Source organism: Elaeis guineensis, chromosome 16 (genome assembly GCF_000442705.2).
Source record: "Elaeis guineensis isolate ETL-2024a chromosome 16, EG11, whole genome shotgun sequence".
NCBI classification, from domain to species: domain Eukaryota; kingdom Viridiplantae; phylum Streptophyta; class Magnoliopsida; order Arecales; family Arecaceae; genus Elaeis; species Elaeis guineensis.
This window is the reverse complement of record NC_026008.2, coordinates 19,979,020-19,994,929: the sequence shown is the minus strand read 5'-3', so window position 1 is coordinate 19,994,929 and position 15,910 is coordinate 19,979,020. Positions and strand designations below refer to the sequence as shown.

Here is a 15,910-nt window from a genome sequence, read left to right as displayed (position 1 = left end):
AATAATATATGAAGACTAATAGCTTTAAAGAGATGAAACAACTGCAAATAAGATAATCTTTATTTTTGTTTTAAAGAGAACTGAACATACATAGTGATAGTCTGAAAAAAATTATCCCAACAATTTTTTTAGTTTCATCAAAATCCAAAGAACAAGACCATACATCATTAAATTTCTGACTATAAAAGAAAGTAAACACTAAAACTCAAAATATGGAATAAACAAATTTCAGCTAATCTTCTGCATTTTATACATAAGTTCTAAGCTCACTTTTGCTACACCAAAAAGAGAATAAAGTAAATTTGAATTGATGACATCAAAAAGTTAACTTTACAAAATCTGAGAGTTAATCAACCTATGAAGCCATCAGCAAGATAATCTCTATCTTTCCTTGGCACCATCCATCATATCTCTGGCCTGAACTTCTATGACACCAGCAACCACTCCAGGCACACCAACTACTGGCATAGGCATTATCGGAATGGTTTGACTTGCTGTTGCCTATGTTGGCGCATGAGATACTCAATTCTGAGAACCACGGGCAGGGGATACATTTGCTATAGCATATGAGTCAAAATACCATATTATTGGTAAAGCAGATATTAGGAAATTGTCTCATTAGTGAATATCAGCAATCCTACCATCAAAAGAATCCCGTCCACCACACATCTTTGATTGCGAGTCCTGTAAAAACTTACAACTTACACGACATTAGCCATAATGAACTGAATGATTTTACTATAGCATCCTAAGGAGCAGGAATAACAAGGCACTTCTTATTTAAACCAACATGATTAGAGCACATGTTAGTCATAATTAGGCTATTCCTGATGTTTTACCCAGATCATTGTTCTTTCCTGTAATCATGTTTAAACTTCCTAAACTTCCCTTTGATCTCTTGATAGTACTCCTTTCCTTAACTTCGGATGACTTACCATCGCCTTCTATCGTCTACCAGTTCTCATCGTGGATTTACCTGTATAATTCTGGATGCTTGGGCTTGGTTTGAACAACTGCCTCAATCTTCTCAATCACACCAGGTGTCCAAAGTGGAATGACATCAAGAGCTTTCATGTTCTCTTTTATCTGTAGTAGTGACAAATTGGAATTTTCAATAATAGCGGAGGTGGAAAAATAAGCATAAAGGAAACATGAAGATTAAGGTATTCACAAACTAAATGGTATCCCTACATGTTAGTGATCTAGTTCACTCATAATGTATCATCTACTCTTCTATCACTCTTTAGATCAATGGCTTGTTATATATGCTTTCAGAAAACGGCTACCCAGAAACACATGTTTCATTTTTCCCATAACAAAGACTTGCTCTATTACATCTTTTAATATCTTTGCTTCTCCTACTTCCACAATGATAAACAAAGGATTTTTCCTACATGTTGCTCAAAACAAACACCATCAAAATCTAAGATAATTTTTGACTTAAAAAAATATGATGATAATGATATGATATAATTATAGTGATCAATATATATCTGATTTTAGTATTTGCATGAAACATGAGGACTACTGTCTCCATAAAGAGTATTGGAAATGGTCGGTTGCATCAATTTGCTTGTGTTCATTAAATTTTCATATTCAGTTATCCTTGCGTGGTCTAAGTTTGTTTATCACAGTTTTTTTCTTACATGCTGTACATTTAGTGAGCCATATAATTATCTACAATATGCTCTATTCAACCATAGAGTAAACATTAAAAAGGATTATACTTCCATAACAGATCTAATACATTTAATATTTATTAATATTGCATAACTTAACATTAATGTAGTGGTCCCTTTTTCCCAGTAATAACTCAAGTATTTACCAACTGGCTTTTCAAGTCATTCGAAAGAAACAGAGATAAGAGAGCTTCTCAGTAGATAGATCAGATTCTTGCAGTCGAAGTAGGACAGGTTCCAGCATACAGATTCATGTTTGGCGAAACAAAAAACAAAGATATCTTGCAAAAATTAAAATATAAAACTCTAGGATAAGGGAAATCAATATCGGCACTTGGTATTGAGAAATGCTAGCTTAATTGTGCAAACTGGATGTAGCAGATAATATGTACCTGACTATCCTTAGTAGCACCAGTAATTACTGATGAAACATTCGGATTTGATGCACACCAAGCAATTGCAAGTTGAGATAAAGGTACGCCGAGCTCATCTGCAATTGGTTTCAGTCCATTAACCTTTCTAAGCACATCATCTACCAATGATCTGCTCGCCAGATTCTGCAACGCACAATATACCAACCAGGCTTTATCAATGTTGGGGGATACCCACCGACCGACCGACCGACTATCGGAGGGCCCGACCGGCTGGCGGCCCGACCGACCGACCGACTATCGGAGGGCCCGACCGGCTGGCGGTCCGACCGACCGACCGACTATCGGAGGACCCGACCGGCTGGCAGCCCGACCGACTAACCAACGGCCCGACGGACGACTCTGACTGGCCGATCGTAAGTCGGGCGACAGGCCGACGGACGCCATCAGTGGCTAACTGCGGCCATTCCACGGTCCATTCCCGACCGACTAAACCCAGAGGTCCGGTAGCCGACCCACATGAAGCTCGCCGACCGACGGAGGAGTCCGACGCCACTCTGCTGGCCACCGACCTTGGGTCGGCCGACTCCACCAACCACCGTACGGCCGCCAGACGTTGTCAGCTCTGACACGGACATGCGGCACAGTTACCTAGGGGCATTGTCCCGCCGAGAGCCGGGTCAACCCTGGTGATTAGACGGCTACACGGCGACATGACGTTTTCACGGCGGCTCTGACAGCCTACAGTGAGTTGACAGTTCCTCACTTGTCCGCGCCATTAATGATGGCGCCATACCGTGCTCCACTATATATACCGGGGAAGGCAACAGTGCAAGGGATCGATCCGCTCGTCTCTCCCACATACGCAGGCTCGCTCCTCTCTCTCTCTCCCACTCTCTTTCTCAGAGCTCTTTGTCTGCATTTCACTGTTGCCCAGTCACCTCTCTGACTTGACCGTCGGAGGGTCCCCGCCGGAGCCGCCTCCGGTCAGTGCGGACTTCCTTTTGCAGGTGCACGCTTCCCGGCGATCGGGCGACGAGGCGATTGGCCGCAACAGATTGGCGCGCCAGGTAGGGGACAGCATGACAAAGACAAGAGCTCAACGATCGAGAATCACTGGGTCGGCAAGGCGCTCTTCCCGCCGGGAAGAAGCCTCCCAGCCCCCACCTGCGGCGGAGCCTAGCTCTCCGCGCCCTGCAGTGACCACGGAGGCCCAGATTGCGGCCATCGTACGGCAGATGACCGTACTGACCGACGCAGTCAAGAGCCTCCAGCAACAACCGGCGGCCCGACCTATGCCTTCCAGGAGCAGCCGCCGACGGCCGCGCCGACCCCTGTCGCCTCCATGCGAGCGCTCCCAACAGCGCTCCCACGGAGAGGAGGAGGGGCGACCACGGCGCGACGACCGACGGTCTCAGCGGCCCTCTCCTTCCCCGTTGGAACGGGCGAGGAAGGAAAAGCGGCCGCGCACACCGTCGGCCTCTCTTTCAGAATCCTCCGGAGGCTCCACCCCTGGGGTCTCCCAGCATCGACGAGCGGACGACTACGAGCGACGGTTCGAGGAGATCGACCGCCGACTCGCCCAACTGCAGATGGACGGCCAGAAGTCTTCGAACGACGTCGACTTCCAGACCGCCCAACCTCTCTCCCGACTGGTCCTCGACGAGCCGATTCCCAGTCGGTTCAAGATGCCGCACGTGGAGCCCTACGACGGCTCCACCGACCCAGTCGACCACCTCGAGAGCTACAAAACTCTCATGACGATTCAAGGGGCAACCGACGCTCTTTTCTGCATCGGCTTCCCCGCGACGCTCCGCAAGGCTGCCAGGGCTTGGTACTCCGGTCTCCGATCGGGCAGTATCCATTCCTTCGCGCAGCTCGAGCACTCGTTCGTGGCCCATTTCAGCACCAGCCGAAAGCCGCCGCGAACGTCGGATAGCCTTTTCTCCCTCAAGCAGGGGGAAAACGAGACGCTCCGACACTTCGTGGCGCGATTCAACGCGGCCACGCTCGAGGTCCGGGACCTCAACGAAGACATGGCGGTTTCAGCCATGAAGCGGGGCCTGAGGTCGTCCCGATTTACTTATTCTCTGGACAAGACCCTCCCCCGAACATACGCCGAGCTGCTGGAGCGCGCATACAAGTATATGCGTGCGGACGAAGGAGCGTCCGACCGACGCTTGGTCGAGCCCAGGGGTCCGAAGGAGAAGCGAAGAAAAGGTCGGGAGCCCGCCGAACCGAGCAGGCCCCCGGCCAATAGTCGGCTTTCTCCACCCCGACAGATCCAAAAATCACCCCGCCGACAGACTCCGAGGCCGGTGCGTCCCAGGTATGACTCCTACACTCCTCTCTCCGCTCCCCGTGCGCAGATCTTGATGGAGATCGAAGGGGAAGAATACCTGCGACGGCCTCCGCCTCTGAAGGCAAAGGGCCTCGACCATCGGAAGTACTGCCGGTTCCATCGGAGCCACGGCCACGACACCGAGCGATGCATCCAGTTGAAGGATGAGATCGAAAATCTCATCCGCCGGGGGTATCTCGGCAAATTTCGAAAGGGTCCGCCGACCCGACCGACTGCCGATCGACGCCCCCAGCCGACTGAAGAGGCGCCGACTAACCAGCCGACGGCTGGAGTCATCAACATGATCTCCAAGCGGCTGGGATCGGGGACGTCTACAGGGGGGGAGCCGACGAAAAAGCCGCGCCCGGACGACGTGATTGCCTTCTCAGAAGACGACGTTCGGGGCATCCAGACTCCCCACGACGATGCTGTTGTTGTGTCGGCAACAATAGCCAATTATGATGTAAAACGAATTTTTGTTGATAATGGAAGTTCGACAAATGTTTTGTTTTACTCGACCTTCTCCCGAATGCGACTACCGACTGATCGACTTAGTAGGGTCTCCACGCCCTTGATCGGCTTTGCCGGAGACACCGTCACGACAGAAGGAGAAATCACCCTGCCCGTGACGGTCGGTACCGAACCACGGCAAAGAACGGTCTCCCTCATTTTCGCGGTCGTCCAAGTTCCTTCGGCCTACAACGCCATACTCGGGCGACCCGGATTGAACGCCCTCAGGGCGATCGTCTCGACGTACCATCTCCTTGTTCGATTCCCGACCAAAAATGGAGTCGGGGAGATGCGCGGAGATCAACAGCTCGCCCGACGATGCTTCCAAATCTCCGTCCAAAGCGACGAGACAAAGGATCCCCTGACAATCGACAAACTGGATCAACGGGAGGAGGAAGAGCGGGGTTCGCCGGCCGAGCAGCTCGAGGCGATCCCGATAGGAGAAAATCCCGACAGAAAAGTTTGGGTCGGGTCTCAATTGCCCGACACCGAATGCCACCGACTGGCGGAGCTGCTGACGGCCAACGCCGACATATTCGCATGGTCGGCAGCAGATATGTCGGGCATCCCTCCAGAAATAATTACTCACCGACTCAACATCGACCCGACAATGAAGCCGGTGAGGCAGAAGAAAAGGTCCTTCGCCCCAGAAAGGCAGAAGGCCATTGACGAAGAAGTGGACAAGCTGCTCGAAGCAGGCTTCATTCGGGAATCCACGTATCCCGATTGGCTCGCCAATGTCGTCATGGTCAAGAAAGCCAACGGAAAATAGAGGATCTGCATCGACTATACCGACCTCAACCGAGTATGCCCGAAGGATAGCTTTCCACTCCCGAAGATCGACCAACTGGTGGATGCGACGTCCGGATTTCGACTGCTCAGCTTCATGGACGCCTTCGTCGGGTACAATCAGATCCGGATGGCGCCTGAAGACGAAGAGCACACCGTGTTCGTGACCCCCAAGGGCCTCTACTGTTATCGGGTGATGCCCTTTGGATTGAAGAATGCCGGCGCCACCTACCAGCGACTCATCAATAAGGTCTTCAAAGACCAGATCGGGCGTAACATGGAGGTGTACGTGGACGACATGCTGGTAAAGAGCACGCAGATCCCGGACCATGTTCAGGATCTCGAGGAGACCTTCCGCACCCTTCGACGACACCGAATGAAGCTCAACCCGACCAAATGCGCCTTCGGGGTGACCTCGGGGAAGTTCCTCGGATTCCTCGTTTCTCAGAGAGGGATCGAGGCCAACCCTGAGAAGATAAAGGCGATCCTCGACATGCGTCATCCGAACACCAAGAAGGAGGTCCAACAGCTGAACGGAAGAATCGTCGCTCTTAGCCGATTCATTTCCCGATCAGCTGAAAGGTGCCTCCCGTTCTTCAAGACCCTGCGCCAGGCGAACGGTTTCTCTTGGTCGGATGAGTGCGAACAGGCCTTTGAAGACCTGAAAAGGTACCTGGCTTCCCCGCCGCTGCTCGTAAAGCCGCAGGTCGGAGAGACCTTGTATCTCTACTTGGCCACATCTTCTGAGGCGATCAGTTCGGTGCTCGTTCGAGAAAACGAGTGCCGAACCCATCAGCCCATTTACTACACAGCAAAGTGCTCCACGGTGCCGAAGCCAGATACTCGGAGACGGAAAAGATGGTTTTCGCCCTGACCGTCTCCGCGCAATGGCTCCGACCATACTTCCAGGCCCACGCCATCGTGGTACTCACCAACCAGCCCCTGAGGGCCGTACTGCGCCGACCCGACACATCCGGATGACTCGCTAAGTGGGCGATGAAGCTTAGCGAGTTCGACATTCAGTACCGACCGAGGCCTGCCTTGAAGGCTCAGGTCTTGGCCGACTTCATCGCTGAATGCCCGACGACCGACCGAAGGTCGGGAGCTGAAGGCCCGGGACGAGATTCGGTCTCTGAGCCAGACCCGATCTCCACCTGGGTACTTCACATCGACGGAGCCTCCAACGCTCAGGGAAGCGGGGCCGGGCTCCTGCTCACGAATTCGGATGGGGTAGTCACCGAATACGCCCTCCGGTTCGACCTCAAGGCCTCCAACAATCAAGCCGAATACGAGGCACTCCTCGCGGGCTTGAGGATGGCGAAGGAACTGGGCGTCGACAGCCTCCGGGCATTCTCCGACTCTCAGCTGATCGTGGGGCAGGTCAAGGGCGACTTCGAGGCGCGAGATCCGACCATGATCAAGTATCTTCAGAAGGTAAAAGATCTCGTGGCCCGCCTCGAGCATTTTGAGATCTCCCACATCCCCAGGACGGAGAACGCCCGTGCCGACGCTCTCTCCAGATTGACAACGTCGGCCTATGATTCTTTGGGTCGGACGTTTGTCGAAAACCTCCAACAGCCGAGCATTGATCGGGTCGAAGAAGTACAGCAGCTAACGTCTGAACCAAGTTGGATGGACCCGATCGTCCGGTACCTGTCCGACGGGACCAGTCCCGAAGATCCCGCGGAGGCCAAGCGACTCCGATGGTCGGCGTCGCAATATGTGATCATGGACGGCCGACTCTACAAGAGGTCGTTCTCCCTCCCTCTGCTCAGGTGCTTGGGACCGACCGACGCTGACTACGCCCTCCGAGAGGTTCACGAAGGAATTTGTGGGAATCACTTGGGGGGCAAGTCCTTAGCCTTCAAGGTCTTACGACAGGGCTACTACTGGCCGACCATGAGGAAGGATGCGGCAGAGTTGGTCCGAAGGTGCGAGCCATGCCAGAAGTATGCCAATATTCAGCACCAACCAGCCAGCCAAATCACTCCCATTGTCGCTCCATGGCCCTTCGCTCAGTGGGGAGTCGATATTCTCGGCCCCTTCCCACCGGCGTCAGGCCAGAGGAAGTTCATCGTTGTCGCCATCGACTACTTCACGAAGTGGGTCGAGGCCGAGCCCTTGGCGCAGATCACCGAGCGGAAGATGGAGGACTTCGTCCAAAAGTCCATCATCTTCAGGTTCGGATTGCCGCACACCATCATCACCGACAACGGACGGCAATTCGACAACCAAGACTTCAAAGGCTTCTGCGCCAGGTTCCACATCTGTCACCGACTAACTTCAGTCGGGCACCCACAATCCAATGGCGAGGTTGAGGTGATGAACCGAACCCTGCTCCATGGACTCAAGACCCGACTGAACGAAGCCAAAGGTCTCTGGGTCGACGAGCTGAGCTCCGTCCTGTGGGCTTACCGAACGACCCCCCGCGTCCCGACCGGAGAGTCGCCATTCAGTTTGGCCTACGGGACAGAAGCTATGATCCCGCTCGAGATTGGCCTGCCATCTTCAAGGGTCGAGCAGTACCGCGAGCCAGACAACTCCGAAAGCCGGAGGGCCGACCTAGACCTTCTCCCCGAACTACGAGATGAGGCTCAAATCCGAATGGTCTCATACCGACAGAGGGTCGCCCGGTATTACAACGCCAAGGTCAGACCAAAGCTCTTTAAGCCGGGCGACCTAGTCTTGAGGAAGGCAGAAGTGTCGAAGCCCTTGGACCAAGGGAAGCTGACTCCCAACTGGGAAGGACCCTACAAGGTTGCTGACACCTTCGGGCCGAGGGCCTACCAGCTGGAGACCCTTGAGGGGAAGCCCATTCCCCGGACTTGGAACGCCGACAACTTGAAGCTGTATTACCAGTGAATTCTGTAATTCAATCGTCGGAATACAAGTTCAGTTTGAAAAATCGAAGTTCTAACTCTTCGACTACTGATCGGCGCTCAGCCCCGACGCATCGACGCGGACCTGGCACCGACGACACGACGGCCCCTTACACGGACCGATGCATCTACGATGACGGGAGTTCATACTCCTTCTACGGTCGAATTTTCGGGCAGAATCCATCGACGGACTGGCCGATCGGGCCCCGACCGAAGAAAGGCTAAAAGCCCACGCGGCTATTGCCGCGACTTCCGACCAGGCTACGGCCGGTCGAGGGATATTCGGCTTACCACCGTCTATCACATGACGCGACCTTAGTCGCACCCACTACTCGCCGACCGACCTACGGCCGGCTGAACGACACTCGGCTTGCCACCGTCTGTCAAAGGACATGAAACCCGACACAAGAGCATGGGGACCCGACTTACTATCATGCCTCCGACACTGCGCCGGACGATGATCGACTAAGTGCATCTACGGAGGTCCGACTGCCGAACCTTGGCAGGTTCGGTCGGCTTCCGACTCAACAGATGGACCCGACTGGCAACTTCGACTACCCGAAGCCGACCTAAAGTCGGGACCCATTCTGCTTTCAGGGCTATGAAAGTTGTCGGAGTCCTACCGACTCACGTGAGTTAGTGGCTTACTTAAGTTAGCAACTAAAGTTCGACATCGCAGCAATGGTCGGCATTATAAACAAGAAGGAAAAGAAGAAAATTTCATTCGTTGATAAAAGGAAATTACAGAGTCGGGACGAAGCCCGATTACATATATTTTCAAAAAAAAATAAAGATGGTCGGCAGGGCCGATCACCCGTCCTGATCGATCTCTTCGACCGACGGAGGATCGGGGGTGATCGGCGTCTCGGCCATAAGCGACGCTTGGTCGGCCGCCGAGGGATGGGCTTCGGTCGACAAAGGAACTTCGGTCGGCACCTGCTCCGGGATGGCTTCCTCCACCACGATGACGCCTCCCGACGGCTGGTCGGCCATCTCTTCCGTTCCTTCTTCTTCGGCTCCTTCCTCGGCGAACGGCGGGACGACGCGGCTGACGTCCACCTCTGGGTACAAGGCATGGACGGCATCCCGACCGTCCTCGAACCCGACCCGGTAGGAGGCGAAGCCCGACTCGAGCATCTCCTCCTTGTACCGGTCGGAGGCCCGGAAGTCCTCAACCGCACGATCGGCCGACTCCCTCGCCGACCGTGCCTCGTCCTCAGTGTGGGCCAGCTCCTCCCTCGCCAACTCCGCCTCGGCCCTAGCAATTTCGGCGTCGATCTGGGCGATGGACAAATCCTCTTCGGCTTCCGCGAGCTTCCCCAGGCTGGCCCGAAGTTGCTCGCGTTCCCCTTGGAGTTCGGAGGTGGCACCGTCCCGTTCGCGTCGAAGACGACGCACGACCCGACCTTTGTGCTTGGCCTCCTTCTTGGCCGACTTCAGTTCGGCCATAAGCCGGGAGACCTCGTCCGTCAACTTGGCCTCCCGGTCGACCGACTCCTGTAGTTGGTCGACCAGCCTCGCTCTTTCGGCCTCGGCCGCCGCCGACCTTTCCTTAAAGGCTGCCCGAACGTCGCCGAACCTTCGGTATCCGGCCTCCAACTCGGACATGGTGAAGATCAGCTGCCGACGGAAAAAAGCTTTGTCAGAATTATGTGGCAAGCAAAAATTCTTCTAAAGAAAAAAGGTGACGCGAAGCTTACCTCCACCATTGTCGGGTAGAACCGCGACAGCATCTCGGTCACCTGCCGAGACCGCAACGACTGAACGTCGGTAGGGAGGAGGATCCCCTGGCACAACCTCCTCGCAAGGTTGTGGTCGGCCAAGGCCGATGCACCCTCAGGGTAGTATGCGCTGGGGGGCATTGATCTCTCCTCCTCCGAGGGCTCCATCGGGGCTTTCCCCCGATCAGCTGCCCCGACCGATGGGGCTGGCAGCGATGGGACGCTGGAGTTCGACCCGACGCCCCCCGTTGCGCCAGCGGACGCCTCCGGACGATGTTCGGCTTCCCGAACGACATCCGGCTCCACCCGCGGCGGCGAAACCGCCGACACTCCTTCGGCCACTTCCTCGGTCGGCCTCTCCTCGACTCGGACAGTCAGAGCCGCGAGGGCTATGATCGGCTCCGACCCCTCGGTCGCCGACGCTTCCACGGTCGGCGGGACTGGGGCTGGTCTCTTGGAAGGGCGCGAGGGGCCAGCCCCCGACGCTGGCCTCTTCCTCGCGGCGGCAAACTGACGAATCTCGGCATCGGTCGGCCTCATCCTCGGCGGTGTCCCTGCAAAACCGACCAGTGTCAAAGGCCGGACCAGAACTACCCTAAAGCCGAACAAAAAGAAAAGCTGGGGGATCGGGCGATACCTATTCGGGGGACCAGACTCAGGCCGGCATCATAGAGAGCTTGCTCGGTAACAAGCTCCCTCTGCTTCGGGACCGACATGTCCTTCAGTCGGTGGAAGTCCTCCCGGTCGTCCGCATCCACCCGACTGTTTTCGTTGGCCTCGGTTCGGGGTGTACCCCAATGAGAAGGAAAGCCCTAAGAGGAGGAAGAGGAAACAAAGAAAAACTGGTTTTTCCATCCATGAATGGACGATGGAAGACCGGTTATGAAGGCAAGACCCTTCCGGGGGTTGAAGAGCCACCACCCTCGGGCTTTAGGGTGGGGTCGGAGCACAAAGAAGGCCCGGAAGAGGGAAACGCGGGGGTTGGTCGGCAAGAGCTGACACAACAGCGCGAAAGAAATGATTAGCCGGACAGAGTTCGGCGCCAGTTGCGCCGGACAGAGTCCGTAGTAATCAAGCAGATTCCGAACGAACTCCGGAATCGGAAGTCGAAGACCCGCACGAAGGTCCTCAACATACAGCGCCAGGTCGCCAGGCGGAGGGTTGTTGACCCGACCGCCGGCCCCTGGGGAAGAGAGCCGAAACTGCTCCGGGATGCGATAGTGCTCCCGAAGCTGATCGACGTTCGGCCCCGAAAGCGAGGAGGCCTCATCTTCCGGAGCCGATCGGGTGTCGTCGGTCGGGTTCCCCGACCGAGCTCCCTGAGTCAGTTTCCTGGTCATTGTGCAGGAACCGAAAGAGAAGAAAGGAAGAAGGGGAAGGAGGACCACGAACCCGATGGACCCTCCGGAAGTAGAGAAGAGCTCTGCCCGCGACGACCGAGAAATCGCCCGGACAGAGTTTCCCCCAGCAAATGGCGAGTGTGGGTCCTGGGTCCGGGAGGTCCTATATATATAGGGCCGACCGACGGCCGAGATGCTCCCGCGCCGACCAAAGACCTCCAGATGCGCGACGCGTGGCGCCCGCCGGTTGGCTGAGGATTCGGCGCGCTTCGTCCCGGGACGCCCGCACCGCCCTCATTAAATGCCGGAGCGGACGCCGGCCAACCACCATGACACGCGGCGCGCGGGGGTTGGCTCTGCAGTCGGCCGCCCGCGTCGGTCCGCGTTCCCGATGGGACGCCTCACCCGCGATCGGCGCCGAATATCCGATCGACTGACGCCGTATCGTCCGGCACCCGATCTTTTGACACCGACGTGACGACTGACGACGACAAGATGCGGCGTCTGACACCGGACGCCGGCGCGACTTCTGGCATCGACTAGACGTTCGGATCACTTGGGATTCGTGAGGTGTCAGACAACGGATCAGCCGGTGGTACGGTCGGATCTGCACATGCAACGAATCCACTCCCAGTCGCCCGGTCTTGCTACCCGAATGAAGGCATCGGCCAGCTCTCCACCCGACTTAGGAGTGGAGGGGGGCAACTGTTGGGGGATACCCACCGACCGACCGACCGACTATCGGAGGGCCCGACCGGCTGGCGGCCCGACCGACCGACCGACTATCGGAGGGCCCGACCGGCTGGCGGTCCGACCGACCGACCGACTATCGGAGGACCCGACCGGCTGGCAGCCCGACCGACTAACCAACGGCCCGACGGACGACTCTAACTGGCCGATCGTAAGTCGGGCGACAGGCCGACGGACGCCATCAGCGGCTAACTGCGGCCATTCCACGGTCCATTCCCGACCGACTAAACCCAGAGGTCCGGTAGCCGACCCACATGAAGCTCGCCGACCGACGGAGGAGTCCGACGCCACTCTGCTGGCCACCGACCTTGGGTCGGCCGACTCCACCAACCACCGTACGGCCGCCAGACGTTGTCAGCTCTGACACGGACATGCGGCACAGTTACCTAGGGGCATTGTCCCGCCGAGAGCCGGGTCAACCCTGGTGATTAGACGGCTACACGGCGACATGACGTTTTCACGGCGGCTCTGACAGCCTACAGTGAGTTGACAGTTCCTCACTTGTCCGCGCCATTAATGATGGCGCCATACCGTGCTCCACTATATATACCGGGGAAGGCAACAGTGCAAGGGATCGATCCGCCCGTCTCTCCCACATACGCAGGCTCGCTCCCCTCTCTCTCTCCCACTCTCTTTCTCAGAGCTCTTTGTCTGCATTTCACTGTTGTCCAGTCACCTCTCTGACTTGACCGTCGGAGGGTCCCCGCCGGAGCCGCCTCCGGTCAGTGCGGACTTCCTTTTGCAGGTGCACGCTTCCCGGCGATCGGACGACGAGGCGATTGGCCGCAACAATCAACATTTCACTAACTACAAAATCTAGGACCTCCTAGCAGTAACTTCTGCACAGAACCAATTGAATGAATGAAACTTTGCCACAATAAAATGAGCATTAAAACAGTAAAAAGACAGAGTATTCTTACTTTGGAGATACAAACGCTAGACTGCACATCAAGAAACTGATTATTCTAAAAGCGCATAATCTTCATCACGGGTTTAGCTTCATAATTATGCAACGATTGCTTCCAAAAGTGCATCCATGTTTCCAAAAGTTCTGAAACATTACTGGCAAAGAAAGGTATCCCTTTTCTGATGATCCCATCAATACCATTTCCTAGAATTCATGAAATTAGAAAAGAAGAAAACCAAGATCTTATATATTTCAGACGGTATTCTGAAGCACAACGATGTTGAAGTTCCTAGTTGCATGAAACCATATTCAAATCCTTAATTTAGTTTATGGGTTACAGCCATTATCGAAATAGAGTACCACTTAAAGAAAGTCTATAACGATGAGTAACTTTAAGTGTAGTTGTGACAGATCAGGATTACCTTGTAGTTTTCTAAGGCAAATCGACCATCGGGAGGTATGTTCCCTTTGCTGTATTTGCCAGTAAGAACCCCAGAAGCTAGCGGGCTCCATGTGGTAAGACCCAAGCCATAGGTGCTGTAAAGAGGCAGGTATTCGACCTCAACCTGCAACAAAATATACGAAGCTTACCACCTCCATTGAGGATTAAAGGCATTGTCTTTTTGTTTTTAAAAAAAATGAATAATAAGGAGACTCAATTAGGTTCCGCAGTTACTCTTTACTTCCTAATTCTTTAACGATGAATGAAATTAATCCAGATCGCATACTAATCTTGGATCCCACTAGCTGGTAATGGACAAACTACGATATAATTTTTGAAGAAGAACAAGAAGAAGTTCCCTAGATCGGAAACAAGTCCGATGGTTTGTCGGAACGCTACCTCGCGACGGAAAACAAGCTCGACGATGGGTCCGACGAGGTCGAGGCGGTTGGCGACGCCCCAGGCCTCGGTGATCTGGTGCGCGGACCACTCACTGGTCCCCCGGTAGAAGGCCCAGCCCCTGTCGATGATGTGGTTCAGCGCCCGCACGGTCTCCTCGATGGCGTGGCCGCGTCGGGGGCAGTGCCAGTAGATCACGTCCACGTACTTTATGTCGAGACGGTGCAGAGACGCCCGCGTGCCCTCCACGACGTCGGAGCGGTTTTTTTTTTATTTTTTTATTTTTTTGACTTCCACTTTTGACATCGATCATTTTTCATTCATATTTAATATATTTTTAATAAATTTAAATTATTTATATTTATTTATTAATAAATTTGATTTACTCATATTTAATCATTGAAATGTAAGTTAAAACTAATTATAATATTTTCATATTAATTTTCATACAATGATTAATCGTTATATGTATCCATGTGTATCGAACACATTGTAGTCATCCCCTCAAGTGCTGCACCATGCTCCATGAAAATCAACATAACAACCATGCCGTAAGGTAGTGACACCTTCGGCTGGCTCACCCATTCTTGCATCTATTTGATCATGAAAGAAAGCTAGTTCAAGGAGATATATAAGCACCATGGTACATAATAGTAATGTCATGCTCTAACACGAAGTCAAATCTTTTTGATCTTTTGGGAGAAGATCCGAAGGTTGACTTCTAGGGTTCTGGATGGTGCATCGAAAAAACTTGTGTTCAAAATTTTTCATTCAGAATATTTTAGTACACCGAAATTCTAAAACCTAGGATCCCTTGACTATAGCAATCAAAGCATAAATAAATAAATAATCAGGATATGAAAAATAATGGTATATGCTAATAATTTCAATTTTCACTAGACATTCAAGTATTCGTCCTTCAATGATGATCCACACAAGAACTGCATCAAGAACAATGCTCTTTGAATTTTGCTTCAAAAGCTCTAACCCCTAGAACTTGAATAGCCTCACACTGGTCAAGTTTCTTCAAGAACCTAACTTCATCCTTTCGAAGATTCTTTTAAACTTCTTAAACCTTTCTTTCAGTACCTCCTTCTCCCTTGTCTTGATCTGAACTAGGTTTGTCTTAAATAGAAAAAGTCTTATCCTAAAACTGAAGGATCGGCTGCATACCAGATCGATTAAACATAAAAGCAATGGATTTCAAAACAAAAAATGATCCGGCATCCGATGCATAGATCTAAATCAAAAAATTAAATCATAAATCAACATACAAAATGAGGATTGTGATAATCTCATTATCACTTTGCACAGATAGCAATTCAATGCGATTGATGATCGTAGATTTGAGGAGGTCCACTGTCGAGCTGCACAGATATCCGACTGTGGGAAAATTCAGTGCAGGGGTAAAATGGTAATTTTAAAAATTTTTCAAAATTATGATTTTACAGCGAAAAAATATTAATTAATCTAATTAATTAATATGAATTTACCCTACACTAGGATCTAAATATGATATATAGCATGTATGCATTTAAATTTGAATTTCAAATTCAAACAGTAAACACTTTACTGTAATGTGTTCAGAACACAATACCTTTGTGCGGGTAGTAGATCGCCGCAATCTGATCACCGTTGAGAGAGTCTGATCGTCGCGATGCAGCCACACAGCGTGTCTGTCCTCTACGGATCGTCCACACGAAGCTCCCGGTCTGATCGACTCCTCACGAGTGCTAGCTCATTATAGAGCCCTTTTGACAGTCGATGCTGATCGAACTCCTT

At 52.7% G+C, this 15,910-nt stretch overlaps 1 protein-coding gene across 1 annotated transcript; it reads right to left on the bottom strand.

The window, feature by feature from the left end:
* Positions 1 to 246: 246 nt before the first annotated feature.
* On the bottom strand, positions 247 to 14,721 carry LOC105037511 (probable voltage-gated potassium channel subunit beta). Its single transcript, XM_073250278.1, has 6 exons — positions 14,674 to 14,721; positions 14,129 to 14,335; positions 13,710 to 13,853; positions 977 to 1,086; positions 642 to 684; positions 247 to 557 (listed from the first exon to the last, which is right to left on the bottom strand). Exons 1-6 carry the CDS (start codon positions 14,719 to 14,721, stop codon positions 474 to 476), a joined length of 636 nt encoding a protein of 211 aa, XP_073106379.1. The 3' UTR covers positions 247 to 473.
* Between the last annotated feature and the right edge of the window lie 1,189 nt (positions 14,722 to 15,910).

What these genes read in the sequence shown, in the direction of transcription:
- LOC105037511 (XM_073250278.1), bottom strand. Translation starts at nt 14,721, where the DNA reads ATGCAAGAATGGGTGAGCCAGCCGAAGGTGTCACTACCTTACGGCATG. An exon ending in TTGCCTTAGAAAACTACAAG is followed by an intron (nt 1,087 to 13,709) that starts GTAATCCTGATC and finishes TCACTACTACAG; the next exon opens with ATAAAAGAGAACATGAAAGC. An exon ending in TGGACGGGATTCTTTTGATG is followed by an intron (nt 558 to 641) that starts GTAGGATTGCTG and finishes CATATGCTATAG; the next exon opens with CAAATGTATCCCCTGCCCGT.